Source organism: Protopterus annectens, chromosome 13.part0 (assembly GCF_019279795.1).
Source record: "Protopterus annectens isolate FY-2018-M chromosome 13.part0, PAN1.0, whole genome shotgun sequence".
NCBI lineage: Eukaryota > Metazoa > Chordata > Ceratodontiformes > Protopteridae > Protopterus > Protopterus annectens.
The window spans coordinates 1223045460-1223067878 of record NC_056747.1 but is presented as its reverse complement, the minus strand read 5'-3'; the positions used below and the strand labels follow the sequence as shown (position 1 = coordinate 1223067878).

Genomic DNA, 22419 nt, shown 5'->3' with positions numbered 1-22419 from the left:
TCCATTAACATTAATTATTGTTAAACTGTTTCCCCACAAATGTAACATTTTCTTTTGTCACAGTTACTGTTCTAATGTCCTTCTTTTCTACAAAAAACAGTTTGGGTTGTCCCCTGTGTTTTTGTTTCCCTCCACATTAATCATGGTTGGTATACATATAATTGTTTTCTCTTTTTATTTTTGACACAAAATTACAGTCTTGGCCACCAGTCCATAAACCCCATTTGTCATAAATGTTTGCAATTTCTGGTACCTCTTTACATAAAGTTTTCAAATTTTCCTTTCAAAGTCTCTCTTTCTACCCGTGTACAAATTTGTACTTTAATCTTCATTTTTGTTTCCCTGTTAAATGCTTTTATCGCACAAGATTTCATGGGTTGCAGTCTTTTCTTCATATTCTCCAGTAAAATTTTCTTTTGAAAACACATTCTCAAATGATAATGTCTGTTTGTCAAGAAGAATAAATGCTCTTACCTCGTATGCTTTTACACCCAAAGGAACTATTGAATTGTCCCACACTTCATCCCTGTTCTTTTCTTTGTTTTCTTTACTTTGAGTTATTACCACATGCTTCCATTTTTCATTTTCTTCTGCCTTTTCTACTACTCCACTTTTGCCTTCTTTTATTTTTTCTGCATATTTTTTCTTTTCCATCTCACCACTATTCTTCAGGATTGTCTCTGCAGCCTCCCTTTATATTTGCTACATGTCCCTCCCAGGGAACCTCTCCTTCATTTTCTGGCTCAGTCTGCATCACAGCTTCTTTAAGCCAGTCATCCTGCAACCCTAATTATCCATCCATCATTTGCTGATTCATCTCCAAACAGCACATTTTTTGGCCTCAATGTTTCCTTTCACCCTCCATCGTCTTCCTGTTTCTCCATCTGCCTCCCTTTTTCTGCAGGCTGCCTCTGCACCTGGAATGAAACAGGAAGTGCTCTTTCAAAATGGCTCCCACTCACAACAATGGCAAGTTCCCCAGCGTTCTAGCTAAATTTCCCTTAGTAGCAGTATCACCTCGGGTCTCCCCTATAAAGAGGCCATTGGCAGAGTGGGGCTTACCTGGTCAACAAAATGTAAATAAGTAAATAAACCAGCAGTGCACTGAGTTGATTGTGAACAATGTTCTCCACACTGAGACTGAACATATATCTAACCTCCTGGCCAATTTAAATTTAGCTTCAACTTTCCCCCTTTCTCTCTCTTTTGTCTGTCCTTCAAGGCGTACATGAAACTGGTTTACCTCAAGCTGTCACACAAGATCAAGCCCTAAAAGTGCTATCAAAAGCTAAACATACTGCAATGATAGGTCCTGACAATATCCCTAGATGCATCTTGAATGTCATGAAGTATGATTTAGCCACACCTCTAATAACACTGTTCAGTCTCAGCCTCCGTACAGGTTTTGTACTATGCAAATGGAAAACAGTTGCAGTCATTACTTTGCCGCATAAGGTGCCGCATAGGGCGGCGCAGTGGTGCAGCGGTTAATGCTGTCGCCTCACAGCAAGAGGTTCTCCGGTTCGATTCTCTGCTGGGGTGCCTTCTCTGTTGAGTTTGTATGTTCTCCCTGCGTTCGCGTGGGTTTCCTCCAGGTACTCCGGTTTCCTCCCACATTTTAAAGACATGCTTCTGGAGCATTTCTCCCTGGGCCTCCGCTGAAAACAGGATCTGTGGAACCTAGTCGGACTTTCCCGGTCAACAAATGTTGAATAAATAAATAAGGGAGGACCTCTAACAGCTCCAGGCAATTGCAGACCCATAAGTCTGTCAAGCTTAATATGCATAGCCATGGAAAGATTTGTTATGGAATTAATTTAATGTGGATGTGGGGAGCTGCCAAACACTAGATCTATCTCAGTTTGGATTCTTCAAGGGCAGGTCATTCTTTCTCAACCTGGAGACTTTTTTGAAGAGGTCACCAAAGCAGTAGATGAAGGCAAAATGGCACACCCCACATATCTGTACCCGGTCAAAGCTTTTGAGACAATTCCCTGCTCATGTATTGTAGAAAAGCTAAATAAACCCTTATGTCACTTGCTGGATTGCCAGTTGGCTCACGGATAGGATGCAGATAATCATAATAGGGGTAGTTACAGCCACAAAAAGACTAGTCACCAGTAGAGCCCCCCACAGGGCTTTGTGCTTGGATCTCATCTGTTTGACATCTACTTTTCTGAAATAAAAGCCAATACCAAAGGGCTCTGGCGTATGCAGATGACTGACAGCTAGGAGCAGTCATTAAATCCCCAAATGAATTGTCCGTCCTGCAGGAAAGTTGGTCTCAAGTAAATAACTGGTGTCAAAATCATGGTTTGAAACTAATTGCCAAAAATGGATAGTTTTATCCTTTGGGAGGTCATCTAACCCAAGGAACTACCATGTTTACAATATTCCCCTAAAAGTTGACACTGTTCTGGATTTGAGAACTTATGTGCACAGTGACCTAACTTGTGACAGACTTGTGTCTGTTGCTATAAGAAGGTCCTTCCATATTGCTCAGCTAATAAACAAAGGGATTGTGCCTGGATTTAGGGATATCACTGTTCCCCTTTTTTCACCTCTTATTGAGCCAGTCTTTGACTATAATGCCCCCTTTGGTATCCATCTGTCCAGATACGGTGTAAACATGTCCTATGTGGATAGACTTGAAGCTCTGTTACTATAGTCTGTATCCTACAGACTGCTAAGAGGTGACCTGTGTCTGGCATACAAGGCATCCTTCCACCCATAACTGATAAATGTACTGCTCATCAGCAAGTTAGATGGCATCAGAAATACTCAGACTAGCGATGTAAACCTCTTCTATAATGTTACTAGAACAGTTTGGAGGGACAGGTATATTTCACAGAGGATAGCACTGCTATGGAACAGACTCCCTGGCCATTTTCAAGGGCATTTTAGGATCTATGGATGGGAAGCAAAATTTAACCCAGGGCCATCGCTTGTACAACTAATGGAAAAATGCAGCTCCTAAATACTTTATCCCATGCATGGGTCCCCTCAAACTTTCTGTGGCATGATCCCATGTATTCTCATTAGGAGTAATGTATAATTATTGGCCTTGGGATGGGTAAGGCCAATCTGTAACCAAATGAGATTAGGTTATTTTGAGTACAAAAAGGAAAGTCAGCTGTATTAAAATGGTCCATAAGGGCAGCTAGCCTAGTACTTACCTATGAGCCTGTAATTGAACTTCTTGAATTGTAGATCACCCTAGATGGAATTAACAACACAGTGCTACAGAACACCTTAATTGTCCATTGATGACCCCGTAAGATTCTGCTGTGCTCTAAGTGATCTCCCTATTAGCAAAAGGTCAGTTATTTTGGGGGACACTACTGTTCAGTAAAGTGGAACACTTGTAATTTGAGTTTAGGATCTGTCCCAAAATTCAAACACTTAATAGACAGAAATTCCCTTTAGTAGCTGGTGAATAAGCCCACTAGAGTACACAGCATTTTTGACAAACATGGCTGCCCCTTGCACTCCTCCTCTGGTATCTCTTTTCCCATTTAAGTCTAACCACAGACTAGTGACCTTATCTCTTAAACTTTCAAATGCCGTTAAAGCAAATCCCATTGAATTTAAGGACTGCAGATATGCCAACGTCAGCCTATTCTATGATGGTGTTAACATTCATGATTTGATACAACAGCAAGCTTCACAAACTACACACATTTAGAAAAATGCATAGCACTAGCAGTCCTTATGAGAACCGGGTATTGCAAGAAATTCAAAAACAAACCACCCTGGTGATCCACAGCCATAAATAAACTGTACAACAAAAGAAAGAAACTTCTTAAATTATTTAGTAGATCCAAAGCCTCTTTTCTCAAGGATAACAGTAGAAGCATTACAGAAAAGTTGAAGAATACTATCAAATCAGCTAAACAATCCATGAACTTAGGATGGCATCTAAAGCCAATGACAATTATAAATCTTTCTTTAGCTATGTAAGAAAACTAAGAAACAATACTGTACTTTGCTCTGAACCTATTCCCAATCACTTCTATTCTGATACAATAGACATTGCCACTGTCCTTGCAAACAAATTTAATGCCTCCTTTACTCCTCAAGACTTCTATCTTCTTCTTCTTTTGACTTTTCTCGGTTAGGAGTCGCCACAGCGGATCACCTGTCTGCTCATGATTGACAGTGGAGTTTTACAGTGTTGAGTTGCCAGCCCAACCTTCCACAGAAGGCATGCACTCACGCCTAGGGCCAGTTTAGAGTGTCCAGTCCACCTACAGCATGTCTTTGGGATGTGGAAGGAAACCGGAGCACACTGAGAAAACCCACGCGACCACAGGGAGGACATGCAGACTTTGCACAGAAGGCACCCCAGCTGAGGATCGAACTGGATAACCTTTTGCTGTGAGGCGGGAACGCTAACTGCTGCACCACCGTGGCCGCCCTCAGCCTTCTATCTAAAGCCCTGAAATGATTAAATCCCTTACCCCCCCAGTTATCTGTATAAAGATCATTGACTGAACGTGCTAGCTAACCAACACCAGATGTACTTCCTTCGTAGGACCTGACATTATGCCTGTTTGCTTATTTAATAGTGTTAAACATGCCCTAACAGACAGACTCCCTAAACATTTCAACCTAAGTTTTGCAATTGGTTTTGTCCCTGATGTGTGGTGTACTACAGTGGTGATGCAGCTGCATAAAGGAGGCCTTCTGCAATGCCATGGAATGGTAACTGACCTTATAAACTATAATATCAAGAATCTTATTAGACTTGATCCCCAACAAATTGGCTTTATGAAGGGTAAATCCTATCCATTGAATTTGGTAAACTTTAAAAGGTTATAAAGGCTTGTAGACACTAGCTATGCAGTACTCATGATGTGTCTTGAGCTGGCCAAGACCAACACCATTCCCTGTGCTGGCATCATACAGAAGCTGAATTCTGTAAAAATAAACCCAAGTGTGGTAAGAGGAATAGCAAACTGGCTGAAAGAACCCACACAGTGTGAATTGCAGATGCCTCATCATAAAATGTGAAAGTGACCAGTGGTGTCCTTCAGGATTCTGTGCTGGGCCCTCTTCTTTTCTGATACTTACTACTTTGATCTTCAGACAGAGAGCCAAGACCACTGGCTATCAGGACCTTTAGACTGCAAATTGGGGGCTGTTGTTAAGCTGCCGTCTGACACCTAAATCTTCCAAAATGAACTGCACCCTAGTAAACTCTTGGTATACTAAAATGGTTTCAAACAAAATACTAAAACGTTAGGGTGTAGTATTAGCACTTTTGATAGAACACCCCTCCACCCGTCATGGGTAACACACCACTACAAAATGAAAATGCAGTCTGGAACTCAGGAACTTGGGTTGATAACTCTCTGTTTCAACCATTATGTGACGGTGGTTGTGTGGAAATCCTTTATTTAACTCAGTGAATTACTGAAGTAATATTAAGATCTAGAGAGGTCATCAGCCCCTTACACCCACCATTGATCAGACCAGTTATCAAGTAAAATGCCACTTCAAGATATATGTCAGTAAACATTTAGAAAGGACCCAGAGGGCTTCTAACCAGAAAGTTCACAGACCTAAAGTTCCTGAGTTACCAAGAGAGGTTTGAAAATCTATCCCTTTTTATTCAGTGTCTTGTACACTTGTGAGAGGAAACCTATGTTTTCATTACCATGCCATTAGAGACCCAGTTACCCTGAACCTCCTCTTTCTCTAAAAGTCCAATATCACCACCAGTACTAGAACCATGGACCTAAATTTTCATCGAGATAAAACAAAATGGAGGACTGGTTTCTAACCCAGCCTCTCCAAAACCTCTGAATTAAGTTCTCCCTACATGTCAGGTGGTATAAATCATAGTCTTCTTTTAAACATAACCAAGATGACTGGGTGGGTAGCCGCAAATTTACTCCAGTATTAACTGATATGGCCCTTCTGAAGAATGGAGGGAGACTACAGACAAGATGTGTATGATCATAAGGATCAGTGACCTTGGAAAAATCTGTGAAGAAGAGTTATGCTTGCTCATATTTGTCATTAGCTTGAGTACTTGTGATATGGGTTGCTGGAGCTGTTTTGCAGTGGATTTTTACTTCAGTCATTGGTGCCTTGAGGGCACCTTTAGGGATGGACACACATGTAGCACATGGTAGTTTAACAGTTTAATAGATAAAGATAGCATGCTCGTTTTCATATTGGTGGGCTGGTTCATTTCCCTGTTAGCAACTGACCGCTGCTTTTCACCGTGATGAATGCCACACTGTTGTGGAATTAAAAAGAAATCTTAGGAGCTAAGTTCTGTAATATAAACAACAACAGTGTTCTATTCTTGTGGTTCATAATGGGTATATGTAATCTGTGTTGCATCTTTCTCAAGGTCCTATTTTCAGCTTGAGGATTACCATTTTGTCATCCATATTGTATTTTCTATTGCAGTTTGTCAGCATTTATTTACCTGTTTATTTTTTTATACTGATTCGCCACTCTGTGCATGGAAAATGTCTAGCTGTCATCTGGTACTCTTTTGTTACTGTCCTATTAGATGCTAAATGTCTAATCCTCCATTTCTCTTTCATTTTTATCCATTGTAGGCAGATCCAAGAAGTTAACTTCAACATGGGACATCTAGAGAAGGTTGATAAAGAGTCTGTACATGGTGAGTAATCTATTATTATGGAGTGATCATGCAAAAGGAAAAGTGATGGTAGAAATTACCTATAATTCAACTCTATAATTCTGTGTTTAGTTTTTTTTTTCTGTTCATGAACCTAGTCTTTGGGAAAGTGGCAAAACTTGATGTCTGCCTTCCATACTTCATTGAGAAATTTGCTGGCCAAACAAATGCCTACATTCTGGTAAACACCAAGAAGAGTTTTGCTGCTGTTTTTGTGATCTGCTTTCATTTTATTTCTGAGTGTAGCAAAGTGGGGGAGCTAAAGGAAGACCTGATTATGTCCTTCATAAAGCTGCTGGAGGTCTTCACCTTTTAAGATGCCTGATTTCATTACTCTCTCATGAATGCACTGTTATGTCTTCCTTTAATGTCCACTTGTAGCCAGTCCCTCTGAAAATCTAATGCAAGAGAGTATCATCATCTTTTGGCTTTTCCCGTTAGGGGTCACCACAGTGGATCATCTCCTTCCATTTCTTTCTATCCTCTGCACCTTGCTCTGTCACACCAACCGCCTGCATGTCCTCTCTCACCACGTCCATAAACCTTATCTTAGGCCTTCCTCTTTTCCTCTTACCTGGCAGCTCCATCCTTAGCATCTTTTTACCAATATACCCATCATCCCTCCTCAGCACATGTCCAAACCAACGCAATCTCGTCTCGCTTGCTTTGTCTCCAAACTGTCCAACATGAGCTGACCCTCTAATATACCGATTCCTAATCCTATCCATCCTAGTCACACCGAGTGCAAATCTTAACATCTTTAACTCTGCCACATCCAGCTCTGACTCCTGCCTTTTTGTCAATGCCACCGTCTCCAACCCATATAACATAGCTGGTCTCACTACCCTCTTGTAGACCTTCCCTTTCACTCTTACTGGTACCCGTCTGTCACAAATCACTCCTGACACTCTTCTCCACCTAATTCCACCCTGCCTGTACTCTCTTCTTCACCTTTCTTCCACATTCACCATTACTCTGAACTGTTGATTCCAAGTACTTAAACTTGTCCACCTTTACCAACTCTACTCCCTGCATCCTCACCATTCCTCTACCCTCCGTCTCATTTACACACATATATTCTGTCTTTGCCCTGCTGACCTTCATTCCTCTGCTCTCTAGAGCATATCTCCACCTCTCCAGAGTCTCCTCAACCTGATTCCTACTCTCACTACAGATCACAATGTCATCTGCAAACATCATAGTCCATGGGGCCTCCTGTCTGATCTCATCTGTCAACCTGTCCATCACCACTGCAAATAAGAAAGGACTCAGAGCTGATCCTTGATGTAATCCCACCTCCACCTTAAACGGATCTGTCACTCCCACCACCTTAAACGGATCTGTCACTCCCACTGCAGTCCTCACCACTGTCACACTACCCTCGTATATATCCTGTGCCACTCTTACATACTTCTCTGCCACTCCCGACTTCCTCATACAATACCACAACTCTTCTCTAGGCACCCTGTCATATGCTTTCTCCAAGTCTAAAAGACACAATGCAACTCCTTCTGACCTTCTCTGTATTTCTCCAGTAACACTCTCAGTGCAAACATTGCATCTGTAGTGCTTTTTCCTGGCATGAAACCATACTGCTGATCACTAATCATCACCTCCCTTCTTAACCTAGCTTCTACTACTCTTTCCCATAACTTCAAGCTGTGACTGATCAATTTTATCCCTCTGTAGTTACTGCAGCTCTGCACATCACCCTTATTCTTAAAGGTAGGTACCAAAACACTTTTTCTCCACTCCTCAGGCATCCTCTGACTTTCCAAAATTTCATTAAACAATCTAGTTAAAAATTCCACTGCCATTTCTCCTAAGCACATCCATGCTTCCATTGGGATGTCATCTGGGCCAACAGCCTTTCCATTCTTCATCCTCTTCATAGCTGTCCTTACTTCCTCCTTGCTAATCTGTTTCACTTCCTGAATCTAATGCAAGAGTGCATAAAAGAGAAAAGGAGAGACAGTGAGACTGTTTCTTAGAGTACCTCCAGGATTTGATTGCATACACCTAAGAGCATAGCCTTGGGAAGCATTCCGATGGATATGTAACCTTTCCCTTTTCAGTGGCTAATTGACAGTCTGGGCTGTATATTGAATCCAAGATACTGAAGGGTGCAGATAGATATGATGTCCCTGGCAATGGGCTTGCTATGTATATCAAAAGATTTGCGTTTTTTTGCATTGAAGTTCATGTTTCATGCAGTTTTGCTATGACTGTCTTCAAGGTATCATCACCGTCATCTATTAAATGTTTTGCGACTTTAAAAGTGAATTTCATTGCATTGTTCCGTGTGTCTTTGATATGCATTTTGTAATATTAATGCACCTTCCTAATGTTGGAGAGCTGATCCATCCGCAACCCCTTTTTTTCTCATTTTTAAACAAGGGTCAGTGTGTCACTTAGTGACAATCATGTAGAGCAAATATTCTCACTGCCTGGTAGCTAGTCTAGCTGCAGTTTTTCTTCCGTACCATGTTACTTCTGACCTATAGCTAATTTAGAGTGTCCAGATCTGCCTACTGTGTGTCTTTGCAATGTGGCAGGAAACCAGAGCACCTGGAGAAAACCCACACGAGCACAGGGAATACATGCAAACTCTGCCTAGGAAATAGTGTAGTTAGAATCAAACCAGGAACCTCTTGCTGTATGATAACAATACTACTGGCTGTGCCACTGTGCTGTCCTGTTTGAGTGCTGATGATGGTGTATTATTTGGAACAAATGTTTGGTAAGCATGCCATTTGGCATATAGCCCAGTTTGATTGACTTTTTTTATAGGGACAGGAGTTTTGAACTGTATTGTTTTGCTACCTGCTAAAAGTAAAACTTTGGAAACAGTTTTGTTGTAACAGTGGTATGTGTTAGGGGGTTATACTTAATTGTTTAAAAATGTGTCTCTGATTTAAAAGACTTTTTACTGCGGGCATATTTATTTAATTTAACACATTAAGCATTATGAAGATGTTTGACAAGTTCAACTCAACATATGTAGATCTCTTCCTAGAAGTGTCAACCTTGATACTACATTGGGAAGTTGATGAATTCTGCTAACAGTCACTTGTGCAGCCATCCTGTTTCCCCTGTTATGAGATTTTGCTTGATAAAATGTGAATTGGTGCTGATGATCTGCTGTCTTTTCTATTACCTTTTTGTCCAGCTGTGGATGGGCATAGGAAAGCTGTGCCTGATACTGGCATCATTTTACTTAGACTTTCTGTGAGTGTACCCTTCTGAACTTCAAGGAGGTAGCATTTTATTGAAGGGAAGGCTTCATGGGGAAGCCATAACCTCTGCATTACTTGTTAAGTGTCTTGATCTTCATTACAGCTGCTGATGTTGATGTGAATGTGATTAGGTTTAGTATTTGATAGTACGTGTGCTGATGTTTGTGTTTGTAACATGTTTGTAGGTGTAAACTAGGATAATGACCTAGGCAAGCAAGTGTATTCCATGAGTTATTGTGCCATAGGTTATTTTAAGCGGTGTATGTTAGTTAGGACATGATTATTTATTTATTTTTATTTATTTTACATTTGTTGACCGGGCTAGTCTAGTTGGATATATGTCCATTTTCAGTAGAGGCCCGGGGAGAAAAGCTCCACAAAGTTAAGTACAATAGAACAAGACAAAGACAAAGATAGGTACAGCATTATTAATGCTTAAGACAGGGCAATTGAAAAGAGGTAGTACATGAAAATATTCAAATACATAGAAAATACACTAATCATATAAAGTGGAAAAATACACTTTTTTTTTTTTTTTTTTTTTTTTGCAACACACAGTGAAATACATCCATGTTAATGAGAGGCATAGATTATAGGAAGTTTGGTGGAAGAAAAAGGTAAGGGAAGTGGAAAAAGAGTTAATTGGGGTTAGTACAAGAATATAGCCAGTGTTTGTTGAGATAAATTTTTAGCTGTGTTTTAAAAAGGGGAAGAGAGGACAAAGAAAGGATTTCTGAGGGAAGTTTATTCCATATTTTGCCAATTGCCTCCATCCATCAATGACATGGGTGTCGGATAGGGGTGAATTTCTGGTTTCCCATTCACTGGCCCAGATTGTGGTTGAATAATGCTAGGGAAGGGCTGTGCTTCATATGGATGGGAAGCCTTTTCCAGAGAATGGGGAGTCTCTGAGATAGGCAACTAAGAGGACAAGTATGTTATTAGAGACAGTTTTCATGTCTCTTAGTGTTAACACTTCCTAATTTTAGCTGTGACATTTGTTGAAGTCTCAGTGGAGTTCTTATACATGAATATTATGTTTATAAAATGAATGGTTATTCTGTTATTTGGAATCTGCTCCCTGGATTTGTGGATAATGTGGTGTTTGCAACTTTTTCTTCTTGAAATGTAACTTCCAGTTCTGCACTCTTAGGATGCTTTTATAAAAGCATTTGATAAAGTGATATGTAAATACTGTGTGCACTGATGAAGTGTACTTTATGTGCATTCATACCTTTGGAAAGAATTGTTGTTGATAGTGATTGTATATAATCTATACAGAACAGCTGTACTGTGCTATGCTTGTGCTTTCCTGCAACAGCCATTTGTCTCTGTGGGTCACTGAATCCTGCTGCACTTGTCATAACACTGGTTTGTTGTGGCATAAGTTGCAACACCCAGCAAGTTGTGCAGAACTATAGCCAAAGAAGTGGAGATGTTTTGTAGCAATTCAGGGCTTTCATTATTCAACCCTGCAACTCTGTACCAGTTATTTTATTTTGTGCCCCAACTTAATGCATCTCTAGCCAGGTATTTTGCTTTATGTAGAAGTAGAAACTCTGCTAGCACACAAAACGAGTAAATCCATGTGATTTTTTTTTTTGTCTAGTGGTTGAAAATGAAATTCAGGCTTCAATTGACCTCATTTTTAGTAACTTGGAACGACTTGAAATTTTAGCTGGTAAAGAACCACCACAGAAAAGGCAAAATGCAAAGCTGTAAGTATACTGTTTAACTCATTTTCACTGGTTTACTCATGCTGACATGTATGTATGCACTAAAGGCATCTGTTAATATTTATGTTTGTTGATAGAGAGGCTCTGTCTGAGAATTTCCATTTAACAGCAGAGATCAAGGTATAAAAGCTTTAAGAAAGTTACAAAAAGTAGGTAATATCAAGGCCTGCTCCATGGATGGCACCCTTATAGTCGCACAGCAAACCTAGACTTGATTAGCAGACTGAATCCCAGAGCAGAGTGCCTGTAGGCTGGGAATGAGTGGAAGAAACCGGTTTTCTATGCAGGCTAGGGGGACTCGGTCCTGCAAACGCAACAAAATGCATTGACATTGGACTACATTGGAATTAATGCTGCTTTATGACAGAGATGGGATGGGGAATAGGGTAAGGCATAATGGCAAAAAATCTGAACCACCTAAGGATGACTGTGCTCACCTCAGCCTAACTCTGACCCCCAGTGGGCAGTGTGACTTCAGGCAGTCATGGGAGAAACAAAAGGGTCAGTAATTGAGGAGGGATTTAACTGATTGATAGAATGGGGAGAGCCATTAAAAAAAAAAGTCACGCAATGATTTTTGTCTGGAATGTTAAGAATCAGATTAGAAGAAATATGATCTACAGTATATAGAAATGCAGACCACAATGATTATATCGTGAATAGTTGTACAGAGTACATGCACCCATTCATGTTGGAATGGATGAATAAGGTAGCAGTTCTCTCGAGGCTGTGTAAGCAAGCTGGCACAGTGGATTAAATTATGAACAGTTGTATACTGTAAACCTAAGAAGATATTGTACTCTAGCATTGGACATTAAACATGCCCAAGTTCATTAGAATCAGTAGAGATGTATTAGTTATAAGACTAGCAGCCCTAATGGCAGGGCTGTTTTAAGAAGCTAATGGACCTATCAGTGGTGAGAGTCTACTACACTGTATAACTTAACTGTTTGAGCAATCAAACTAGATATTAAACTTGTATATGATACACAGGTATACTTAGTATGGTCATAGGTTTATGAAAACGCTTACAAGCCTAGCTAGTATAACCCAGTTTTACCCAGTATGTGACACCTAGGGGCAAGGAGATGGCATAGGGTTGTGCATATGTCTTGAATATTTTACAGATTGTCCCTGTCCATGGGGGACATAGGCACTACCCCAGGTGTGAATTTGCGATTCGCATTCCATTGATCCCAATTACATTTGAAGAGGGATAGGGAAGAGTTGTATTTGACGTGAATAGGAAGCCTGTTCCATAAAAGGAGGAGTAATCTCTGTGACACATCTGTCTAGCATGTTTTTATCTGAGTCGCTGACTAGGTTTAGATCCCTAGATCAGGTGACTGTCATGCTGTTTGTCTTGCTGATGTGTAGCAGATCCAGCAGGGCTAGATTTGTGAGTGCCTTGTAGGTTAGGCATAGATTATCCCTTTTATAGTTGGTAGGAGACGGGATTTTAATCTGTCCACTGAGGCTGTGTTGTTTACACCCAGTATTTTCTTTGTGAGGAACCTCTGATGTCACTCCATCTGTTCTAAGAACCTAGTCAAGTATATGTCAAATGGCACATTTTACACTATTATTGGCCTAATGAGGGCTGAGTACAGTGGGACTATAACTTCCTTGGATCTAGATGCCATACCTTTACTTATAAGCTGCGTCACATAGAACGACTTCCTCACCATTGTGGGCACATGGCAGTCAAAGTTCAGGCTATTGTCTGTGTATCTAGATCTCTCATCTCTGAGTCTACTCAGGGATGTGCTATTAATGTTGTAATTTGGATGGGTGTTTGGCTTCCCAAAGGATATGATAATGCATTTCTCCACATTTAGGTTTAGGCCATGGCAGTAATCATTTGTCTGATTTAGACCCTCCTGAAGGATGGCTACATTGTTGGGGGATTTGATGATTGTCCCCAGCTTACAGTCATTGTCAGACTTTGTCATCCAGAGGCCTTCCTTAGCCTTACCTTCAGAGAAGTATGTTCTGAACAAAAGTGGTCCCAGTACGGAGCCCTGTGGCACACCATTAGTAAATGGTCTCTTGCTGGATCTGGATTCATCCACTTTAACCACATGTCCTGTCTGTGAGCCAGTAAGCTATCCATCTGGTAGTGTATGGATTTATGCCCAGTTTTGTGAGTTTATTTATAATACCCGAGTGTGGGATTGTGTCAGATGTCTTGGACAGGCCAAGGTAATCACTACGCACTGTTTTACCCTCATTCATGGCCCTAGTTACTTTTTCAAAACAGTGCGCTAGATTTTAATAGGTGTGATCTGCCCTTGACAAAATCAGATTGGGTTGGGTTCAGTGTTTGGTGGTTTCCTGTGTCGTCATTTATCAGGTCCATGATTATTTTTTCCATGGCCTTCCATATAATACTAGTCAAACTTATGGGTTTGTAAGTACCCGGGTAAGTTGATGGTCCCCCTTTGCGCAGAGAGATGACTGTTGCTGTCCTTTATTCTTTCAGAGCAAAGTCAGTCCGGAGGCTGTGGTTAAATAGAGATCCCAACAGACCCGATAGGTCCTGATTCAAGCTGTTTAATAGGTAACCTGGTATATCATTGTGCCCCATTGAAGCCGTGTTTTTAGCTTTAGAGAGCCCAGTGGCAACTTGTTCTTTAGTGATAAATGGTGGGGGAGTGGGAGGGTAATTCTTGGGGAGAACTGGGGGTGAGGGAGAGGTGAAATTTGAGGTGACTTTATCGGACATCAGATATGCTATATCTTCTGGCTGAGTATAGGTGATGCTGTCCACAACATATTCTGCACATTGTTGAATGTTTCCCTTAAGATTGCGGACATAAGTGAAAAATGTCTTAGTTATCCATAGCTTTGGAAAATATTTTTGCTTCAAAAGTCTGCTGTCTTCGTCTTTACTAGTTTCTTGATTTGCTTATTTAGACTAAAGAGGAACTTTTTCTTCTGTTGTGCATATTTCCTCTTACTTCTTGACAGGATTTTCTTTTTTTTTGTTGTACAACCTATTAATACTAGGGTTCCACTAGGGAGCTTGTTTTTGCAATTTGACCTGGGCTTATTTCGGTTTGGTACTGCCATTCTTTGCAGTTTTTTATACATACATAAACATACAGGACTTTTGTTTATGGCTCTGCATAGGTTTCTGTTTTTTCTTGGTTTTGGGGAGCTTGGAAACTAGCTGTGCTGTCACTTAATGGAAAGTAGAGACCACTTTGCGACCTGGTCTTACAAGTGAAGACATCACACTTGGGGGTGGGGGTGCAGCACTCATCCATATTTGTGAGTAACAGATCTAGGGTATTTGCACACCTAGTGGGGGGTGCAGACTAGCTGCTCTAGAGTGTTTGAGTTTACAAAGTCAAGAAATCTTTGGGCCTGCATGTTTGTGCCTAAAAAAGGCATTATAGGGGTGTATAATGCTTTGGCCAATATACGAAAGCCTAGTGGTGACTGGTGAAGACCATCACTGACAAAGCAGCTTGGTATGTCAACTGTGTCCTCCTGGGCTGACAAGTATCGGACCCTTTTAGAATTATACCATTTGCTAAGCCAATTGTTAAAGTTGATCATTTTCTTTTAGTATTGTGGCATTATCCTTGGAGATGGTAGAATGCTGCTCAATGCTAGGCTCAAACATGCTAGTGACACACATTCTGAGAGCTCAGTCATGTCTCTCTTCACATAGTCCAAGGAGGTATGTCTCGAGTTATTCACATCCAAATGGAGTATGACAGAGTTGTACTGGAGTTTGGGGGTAAGTGACCTGAATGCTTGCATGATCTGGTGGATCCTGGCCCTTGACAGGCAACTAACTGTAACCTTCTCCTTATCCAGACTAGGAAGTACATCAGTATGTCTGACAATGAAGTCTCCTATGACCAAAATATTAGGTTATGGGGTGTTTCATCTTAATGGCTTGGTAGTTGAGACACGGAGAGATGTGGCTTTATGTGTTGTAATGGGAATTGTCTTGTTTGTGTGTATACAGAGTTTCTGAGGACTGCGCCTGAGAGGCCTTTAACATTTGAGTAAGTTACATATGAGCACCTGTGCGTATGTGGGTCTGTGTGTCTGGTCCTTTGTGTGTACAGTGTTTGGTGTGTGTGTGTGTGTGTGTGTGTGTGTGTGTGTGTGTGTGTGTGTGTGTGTGTGTGTGTGTGTGTGCACCCACGCCACTGAAAACCTGTTTATTGCTTTTTGTGTCTATATGTGAGAGTCCAGCCTCCAGTGTCAATGTGCATCTACATGTCTTAAATACTGTATTTGACTGTCCGAGAATTAAGTTGTTGTTAGTGAACATAAAGCAATTGTTATGTAACCTCAGGATGCCCCTGTCCACCAACCTAGATGCAGAGATAGCCAGGAAGTGCCTGAACATGTTTGCAGGCTCTAATGTGTACTTTGCAAGGGGTAGGAGTGGAGGGTGTTTGTAAATAGACAAGGGATAGGTGCTTACTTTGGTGTAATGTACAGCTAACCTATCTAGCAAAGCTGCCCAGCACCCAAACCATATTCTCTTTGAGATAGTCCTGGGTACTGTAATAATGTAATGTAGACCTGAATAGTCCCAACTGAATGCATTTATGCTGATCACCACACAGTATAGCTGCTGTGTCAGTAGCAGAGGACTGTGGTAAAGCTCTGAGATGGTTTTTATAGGGATATTTTCAGCTTCTGGTGATTGCATATATACAAGGCACCATTAACTGCCACTGTGTGAAGAGTAGCTTTGCACAAAAGCGAGGCTTCTATAGTAGTGGACCAAACTGTCCAGGTTTCAGATAGCTGTTGTAATACTGTGTATAAAACAGTCACTACCCAATCTTTGCTGTATATTTTGGTTATATTTCCTTTCCTTGCCCACCTCCTAATCTTGTGCAAATATTGGCTTTTTCTCCCCAAGCCCCCAATGGATACCGTGAATTGCAGCGTACTATTTGCTTGCTATCGCTAGCCTTCTGCAATAATCTTTTTTTTTCCTCTTGCTTTAGCATAATCCTCATCAAGTTCAAACCATACTCATTTCAAACAGCTTTCAGTTCGACTACCAACTTGTGCCCTTACTTGTAGTGCCTCCAACTCCACTTACCCCTTTCCTTGTTGCTTCTCACACTTTTCACTTTTTGACGTTTTCTGTGTATTCTCTTTACAATTGTTTTTTTCTTGTTCTTCATTAAATTGCTCTTAGATTGTTACAATTACTTATTGTGAGCTTTCTGATTTGTTTGTACATATGAACAGTACTGCCATATTTTAACATTGTTTTATTACAAGAAAGTTTGTTTTTAGTTTGTTTTGTGCATGTACCACATTTGTACATGTATAGCAACGTGGACATATGCTGTTTAGGTGTACTAACTCGCTTATCTGTTTAGACTCAAGTTATTAATGTATAGTAGAATATATAAATAAGATGTAAAGAGTAGTAACCAATTTAGTTGTGTGGGAATTATAGCTGCGTGGTATATTGCAAACACATAAATAAACAACAATTTAATAAGTGAATTAGTGAATCTATATACCATGCCTAGATATGTTACATATTTACTACTGCAGCATATACATATGTAAAAATTGCTCTCTGCAATTTATTTATTTGATACTAGCTGTACCCGGCCACACGTTGCTGTGGCTCAGTCTGGTTAAATGGAAAAGAAAGAAAAGAGAAAGCTCACGTTTCTAATATGTTTAATTTCACAATGCTTGTGGGTATACAATATTTTTTGTTGTTCCATTGTCTGTGCAGATATAGAGATTGTCTGGTTTGCCGACTCTAGAACACGCAACATATAATTGTCCATGTGAGAAGCAATCTGTGTGTAGATCTAAACCGCACAATTCTAAAGATTGGCCCTGAGCTTTGTTGATGGTGATTGCAAACGCCAATCGAATTGGGAATTGCAATCTCTTAAATTGAAATGGCATATCCATTGGAATCATAGGAATGCGAGGAATGAGGACATCTTCACCTTTGAAAGGTCCTGTCAAGATTGTTGCTTCTATGACGTTGCTCATTAATTTTTTTACTGCAAGCCGTGTGCCGTTGCAAAGCTTTGGCTGGTTGATATTTCGCAATATGATAATTGGCACGACGATTTTCAATTGCAGTATGTGCGGTGGCATCCCTGGCAGATTGAGTGAATTCAAAAATTCAGTTGGATAATTAACCACTTCATCTGCTTCCACAACAGTGTCGACGGACTTGTATGTGACTGCCTCACTTTGAATGTTAGACTGAATATTATTGTTAAGTTCGTAGATGTCTTTGTTCTTGGCCACAAGAATAGCTCGTTCAGTCAGCCAGTCGTGATTCTGATAATTGGTTTGAATATCGGGAAATACTTTTTCAACCAATTCTTCTTTTGACGTCACTAAATTGCAGAAGTTATGAGGCAATGAAATTTGTCCTGAGGTTAGATCAACCGGCACCTTTCCATTCCCAATTTCCAGCAATTGATGTGAGAATATTTCAGCTGATCGATCGTTTTGCAGCTGGACACGCATATTTGTAGTTAATTTTAACGTCTTTACGTGTCGCCACAAAGTATAGTATTTCAGGCAAGCATTTATTTAGTCCGCTGGTGTTGATCGAGGAGAACGAAGCAGATCTGAAGCTGCAGAACGCGATCGCCGTGCTAGCAACCGTGCATCCTCAAGTCTGGCTGCACGTCGCTCTGCCGCTTCCTCTGCACGTATTTGAGCCATTCTTTGTCTGTTTCGCTTGTTTGCTGATGCCCGTTCTTCCTCAGTTCGATTTGCAATTACTCGTCGCACTGCTTCCGCTCCACGAGTACGACGACCTAAGTTTGATCTTCTGCGAGGCATTATTTGGATGAACTAAAGCAGATCGATTGCACTGAAAAAGAAGTAAGAAAGTTATAACAAAAACATATAAAATTGCATATTTGTATACAAATGTATAGACTCCATAGTAGGTATATAAAAACACGAGCGTATTCGAATGCAACGTGTGACATCTATATAATAGTAGGCATATAAAAACACACGCGTATTCGAATGCAGCATTGTGTGAAAATTTCAAAGCAATAGGAGAAGAACTTTCGGAGATTTAAGATTTTGAACAAACGAACATTTACGTTTTTATTTATATAGATTTGTTTATGGGAAAAGTCTGACTGGGATAACATTCCATTTTCAATGAAGGCCTGGAGAGAAAAGCTCCACCATAAACCCATAATATGGTTATAGGTAAGTAAAGTTATTAACGCCTAATACAGAGAATGACATATTAACTAAGAAAGAAATTCATCTTCAGCTCGTACGTTGTGAACCTGAACATGCATAGTGCAAGTATTAGACAGCTGTTGTTGAAAAAAACAATGTCTATAGATAAAGTATTCACAAATTGCAGTTCATAGAGATATCATTAAATACATTACTAGATAAAATATGGCCTAGGCAAAATATATTTGATTTTTGTTTAAGAAATAGATTGTACTAATTCCTTCCTTTTGAACATAGTCAAAGAATGCTGTTGGTGGAAGGAGGCATTAGTTCATCTTAGGGTAGTGCAGGAACAGTGCCAGGTTTTATTTAAGTGGTCTGTTAATAGTACTTAGCAGATGGATACGTTAGTGGTAAAACTAATTTGCAGAGAGATAGAATTCCAGTTAGTGACAGGGTATGAGCAGAGACTTTCCCCAGGGGATATGTGGGGTTTATATATGATGAGAAGATGTTGCTCATTAGATCGAATTAATCTGTTAGGGTGATATGAATCGAGAATAAGAGCAAAAGAAGGACAGTCATCATCTTTGTGAATAATTTATATGGAAATAAGCCATATGAAATTAAGTGGTGAGGCAGTTTGAGCCAGTTTAAAGCCTTAAGGGCAGTACAGTGGTGGCTGCAGCATTGTTTGTTGGTGGCAAATTGTGCAACCTTATTACAGCATGCCTCCAGCTTATTTTTAACTGTAGCCTGAAGGTTGGTTAGGATGGGTGCACAGTGTGAGACAGATGGGAGAAGGTAGGCGGTGGCAAGAGTGTTTTTGGTGGTGTTGCCAAGGAAATTTTTATACTTGTAGAGCCTTCTGAATTTACGTTTTTTATTATGTTATTTTGAACATGCAGGTCAGATTTGAGGTTTTTATCTGTAATCACTCCAGGAAGTTTTGCATTTCTGTTTTGTTAGTGAAACGATTTTGAAATTCTCTTTTTCAGGCATGTGTGATTGGAGAAAATTTTGCTTCCAGTGATGCATGTAATTTTATCTCATCCCACCTCCCAGATGAAGTATCACTACTATGTCCTCTCAAAAGCAAATGGTTGCTCATTTCACAGAGATGTACATTACGACTCATTTCTAACATGTAAAACAGTAAACTATGAAAAATCCAATTTCTTCCCAAGCCACCTTACCAGACATATTACTGTTGATAACTTGGCTTTGCAGTTCATACTCAAACAACTAATAAAACAGTCTCAATCATGGCAGCACTACTAACTCACTTAAAAGTTCAGACTCGAATACAAAAATACTTTGTAAAACAAGCCAGTTGTCAAATTCTTCCAACCACAGGGTATGCCAAGAATTTCAAAATATTCATTTCCTTCATTTTTTCCTCATACTACTCCAACCAGCATACCCACTAACAGATAAACACCCTTAATTGCAAACCCATCCTCAAATTTTTTTCCCTCTCCATACCTGCCTCACTTCCTATTCTACCAGTTTACTCACTTCCCATCACCTGTTTTTTTTTTCCTTTTCTCTCTCTCTCTTCCTCCACTCTTCCTTAGCTACTTGCTGGGGTCTCCTCCTTTTTAATACATTTACAATATGCACACTAAAGTATTCTTTTTCTCATATCCTCACGTTTGTAAACTGTATTCACAGTTGAACAGACTAGGTGCATCACATATGGACATTCATTTGCTGTTAATTTTGTTTTGAATTCTGTTTGTGCTTTTCATTTTGAACCATTATTTTTCTTTTTGTACTACCTGGCAGAAGGTGAAAATGCTCCACAGGGATCAGTGTTCTGTCGGGGGTCAACAAAAGTGAGTAAAACATAACTTATTTATTTATTTTTTTGTGCTTAACTGACTGTTCTCTCAAGTTAGCCTATTTGGGAGACTGGCATAATGTTTAAGGTGCTCACCTTCCATACACAAGGTGCAGGGTTTGATTCTCAAATGAGATAATTAGCTAGGCGTAAAATGACCCACAAGGGCAGTTAGCCTAGTACTAATGTATGAACACAAATCAAATGATATGGTTTATTTTAATACTTAACAGATGGTTCAGCAACTTGAATGAACAGAAGAGAAATCTTTGACAGGCTTTTGAATTGCATCCCAACATTTTTCAGTACTGAGACTACTTTTGTGTCAGGTTGTATGAAAAGATAAGATTAGAAAACAGATTTTTACAAGAGTGAACAGAGTTGCAGATACTGGTATTTTAACTGTACAGAAAAAGAGAGAGAGAAAGGTATTTTAGCATGGCGGTTCCTAACTAAGCCAAGTTGAAGAGGTTGTTAGTTTTTTTTCTGATTGTTTGTGTGAGTGGAGGGTTGAAATGAGGGGATCTGGAAGCAAGACAAAACTCCTACAAAAGATGCTCCATCATACTTAGAAAATTGAAATTGATTACTAGGGATTATCTGGATCAGATGTTTCTGCAGGACAATACTATTGAAAATAAAGTCATTCATATGTTTAGAAAAGTGGAAAGTATGGGAGAGAAGATAGATGCTGATCAGTGGGACAAAATCTGCATTGAAACCTTTAAATGGGTAAGGAATCAATGCTGAGAGGGTTAAAAGGCACCAGTAAGAAACTGTTATAGCAGGTTAAAGATCTTGGAACGATAGCAGAGGGCTGTATAAATGGAATCCCTTTACACATTTTTTTAAACAAAAAGGGAGCTTTATTAAAAAACTGGAACAAAGCATTACAAATAGTGCAATCATCATGCATGGTGCCCTGTTTAGCATCCTTTCCAGATGCACTTGGCCATGTATATTATATATTTGATGTTTAAGATATTCCAAGTTCACAATTGCAGTTTCAAGTTTAGTTGTATTTCATTGACTTTGTTTGTGTCTTTCGGCTTTTCCCAGTTAGGGGTCGCCACAGTGGAACTCTGGTCCGCTAATGATTGGCAGTAGAATTTTACGTGCTGGCTTGCCGGGCCTAACGCACAACCTTCAACGAAGGAACGCCCATTCACGCATGTCGCCACACAGAAGACGCTCTGAGAATCGAACAGGCAACGTCTAACTGTGAGGCAACAACGCTACCGCAGCACCATTTATTTATTTGCAGTTTGTTTACCAGGGTAGTCCATTGGGCCACAAGGAACCCATTTTCAATGGAGTCCTGGGGAGAAAATCTCCAGTAAGTACAAGTATAATAAATTTCAGGATTACAAGATTACAGAATAACAATTCTTACAAATTTTACAAAACAGTTAATCAGACGTTAGAAAGAGAATACATGGTAATAGTTACAGTAAACTGGCATTTGATGGAGCAAATGCATGAACAATTCCATTATATACAACTTAAGGTAGTAAAAAATAATGCAGGTTCCTTCTGGAGACTATGGGTTAAAGGAGGTTATTGCTAGATATATTGGGTAGAGAGAGAATTATAGTATGATGTTATGTAGGGTGAGAGCTGTTAATAGATATGTTAGGTAGTGAGAGAATTATAGTAGGATGTTATATAAGATGAGAGCAAGAGCATTCCCATTGTGAGATTAGGTGCGAGTGAAGTAAAGTTTTAATGATAAAGAGACTGTTAGTAGTATGGATAAGAGGTGGG

At 39.9% G+C, this 22419-nt stretch overlaps 1 protein-coding gene across 3 annotated transcripts in view; it reads left to right on the top strand.

The window, feature by feature from the left end:
* Positions 1–22419, top strand: part of GOSR2 (golgi SNAP receptor complex member 2) — a 440089-nt gene that overhangs the window by 49683 nt on the left and 367987 nt on the right. For all 3 annotated transcript variants that reach the window (XM_044055228.1, XM_044055226.1, XM_044055227.1), the window contains exons 2-3: positions 6579–6643; positions 11507–11615. In XM_044055228.1, coding sequence (XP_043911163.1) covers positions 6579–6643; positions 11507–11615 — 174 coding nt within the window. The remainder of the gene's footprint in view (positions 1–6578; positions 6644–11506; positions 11616–22419) is intronic.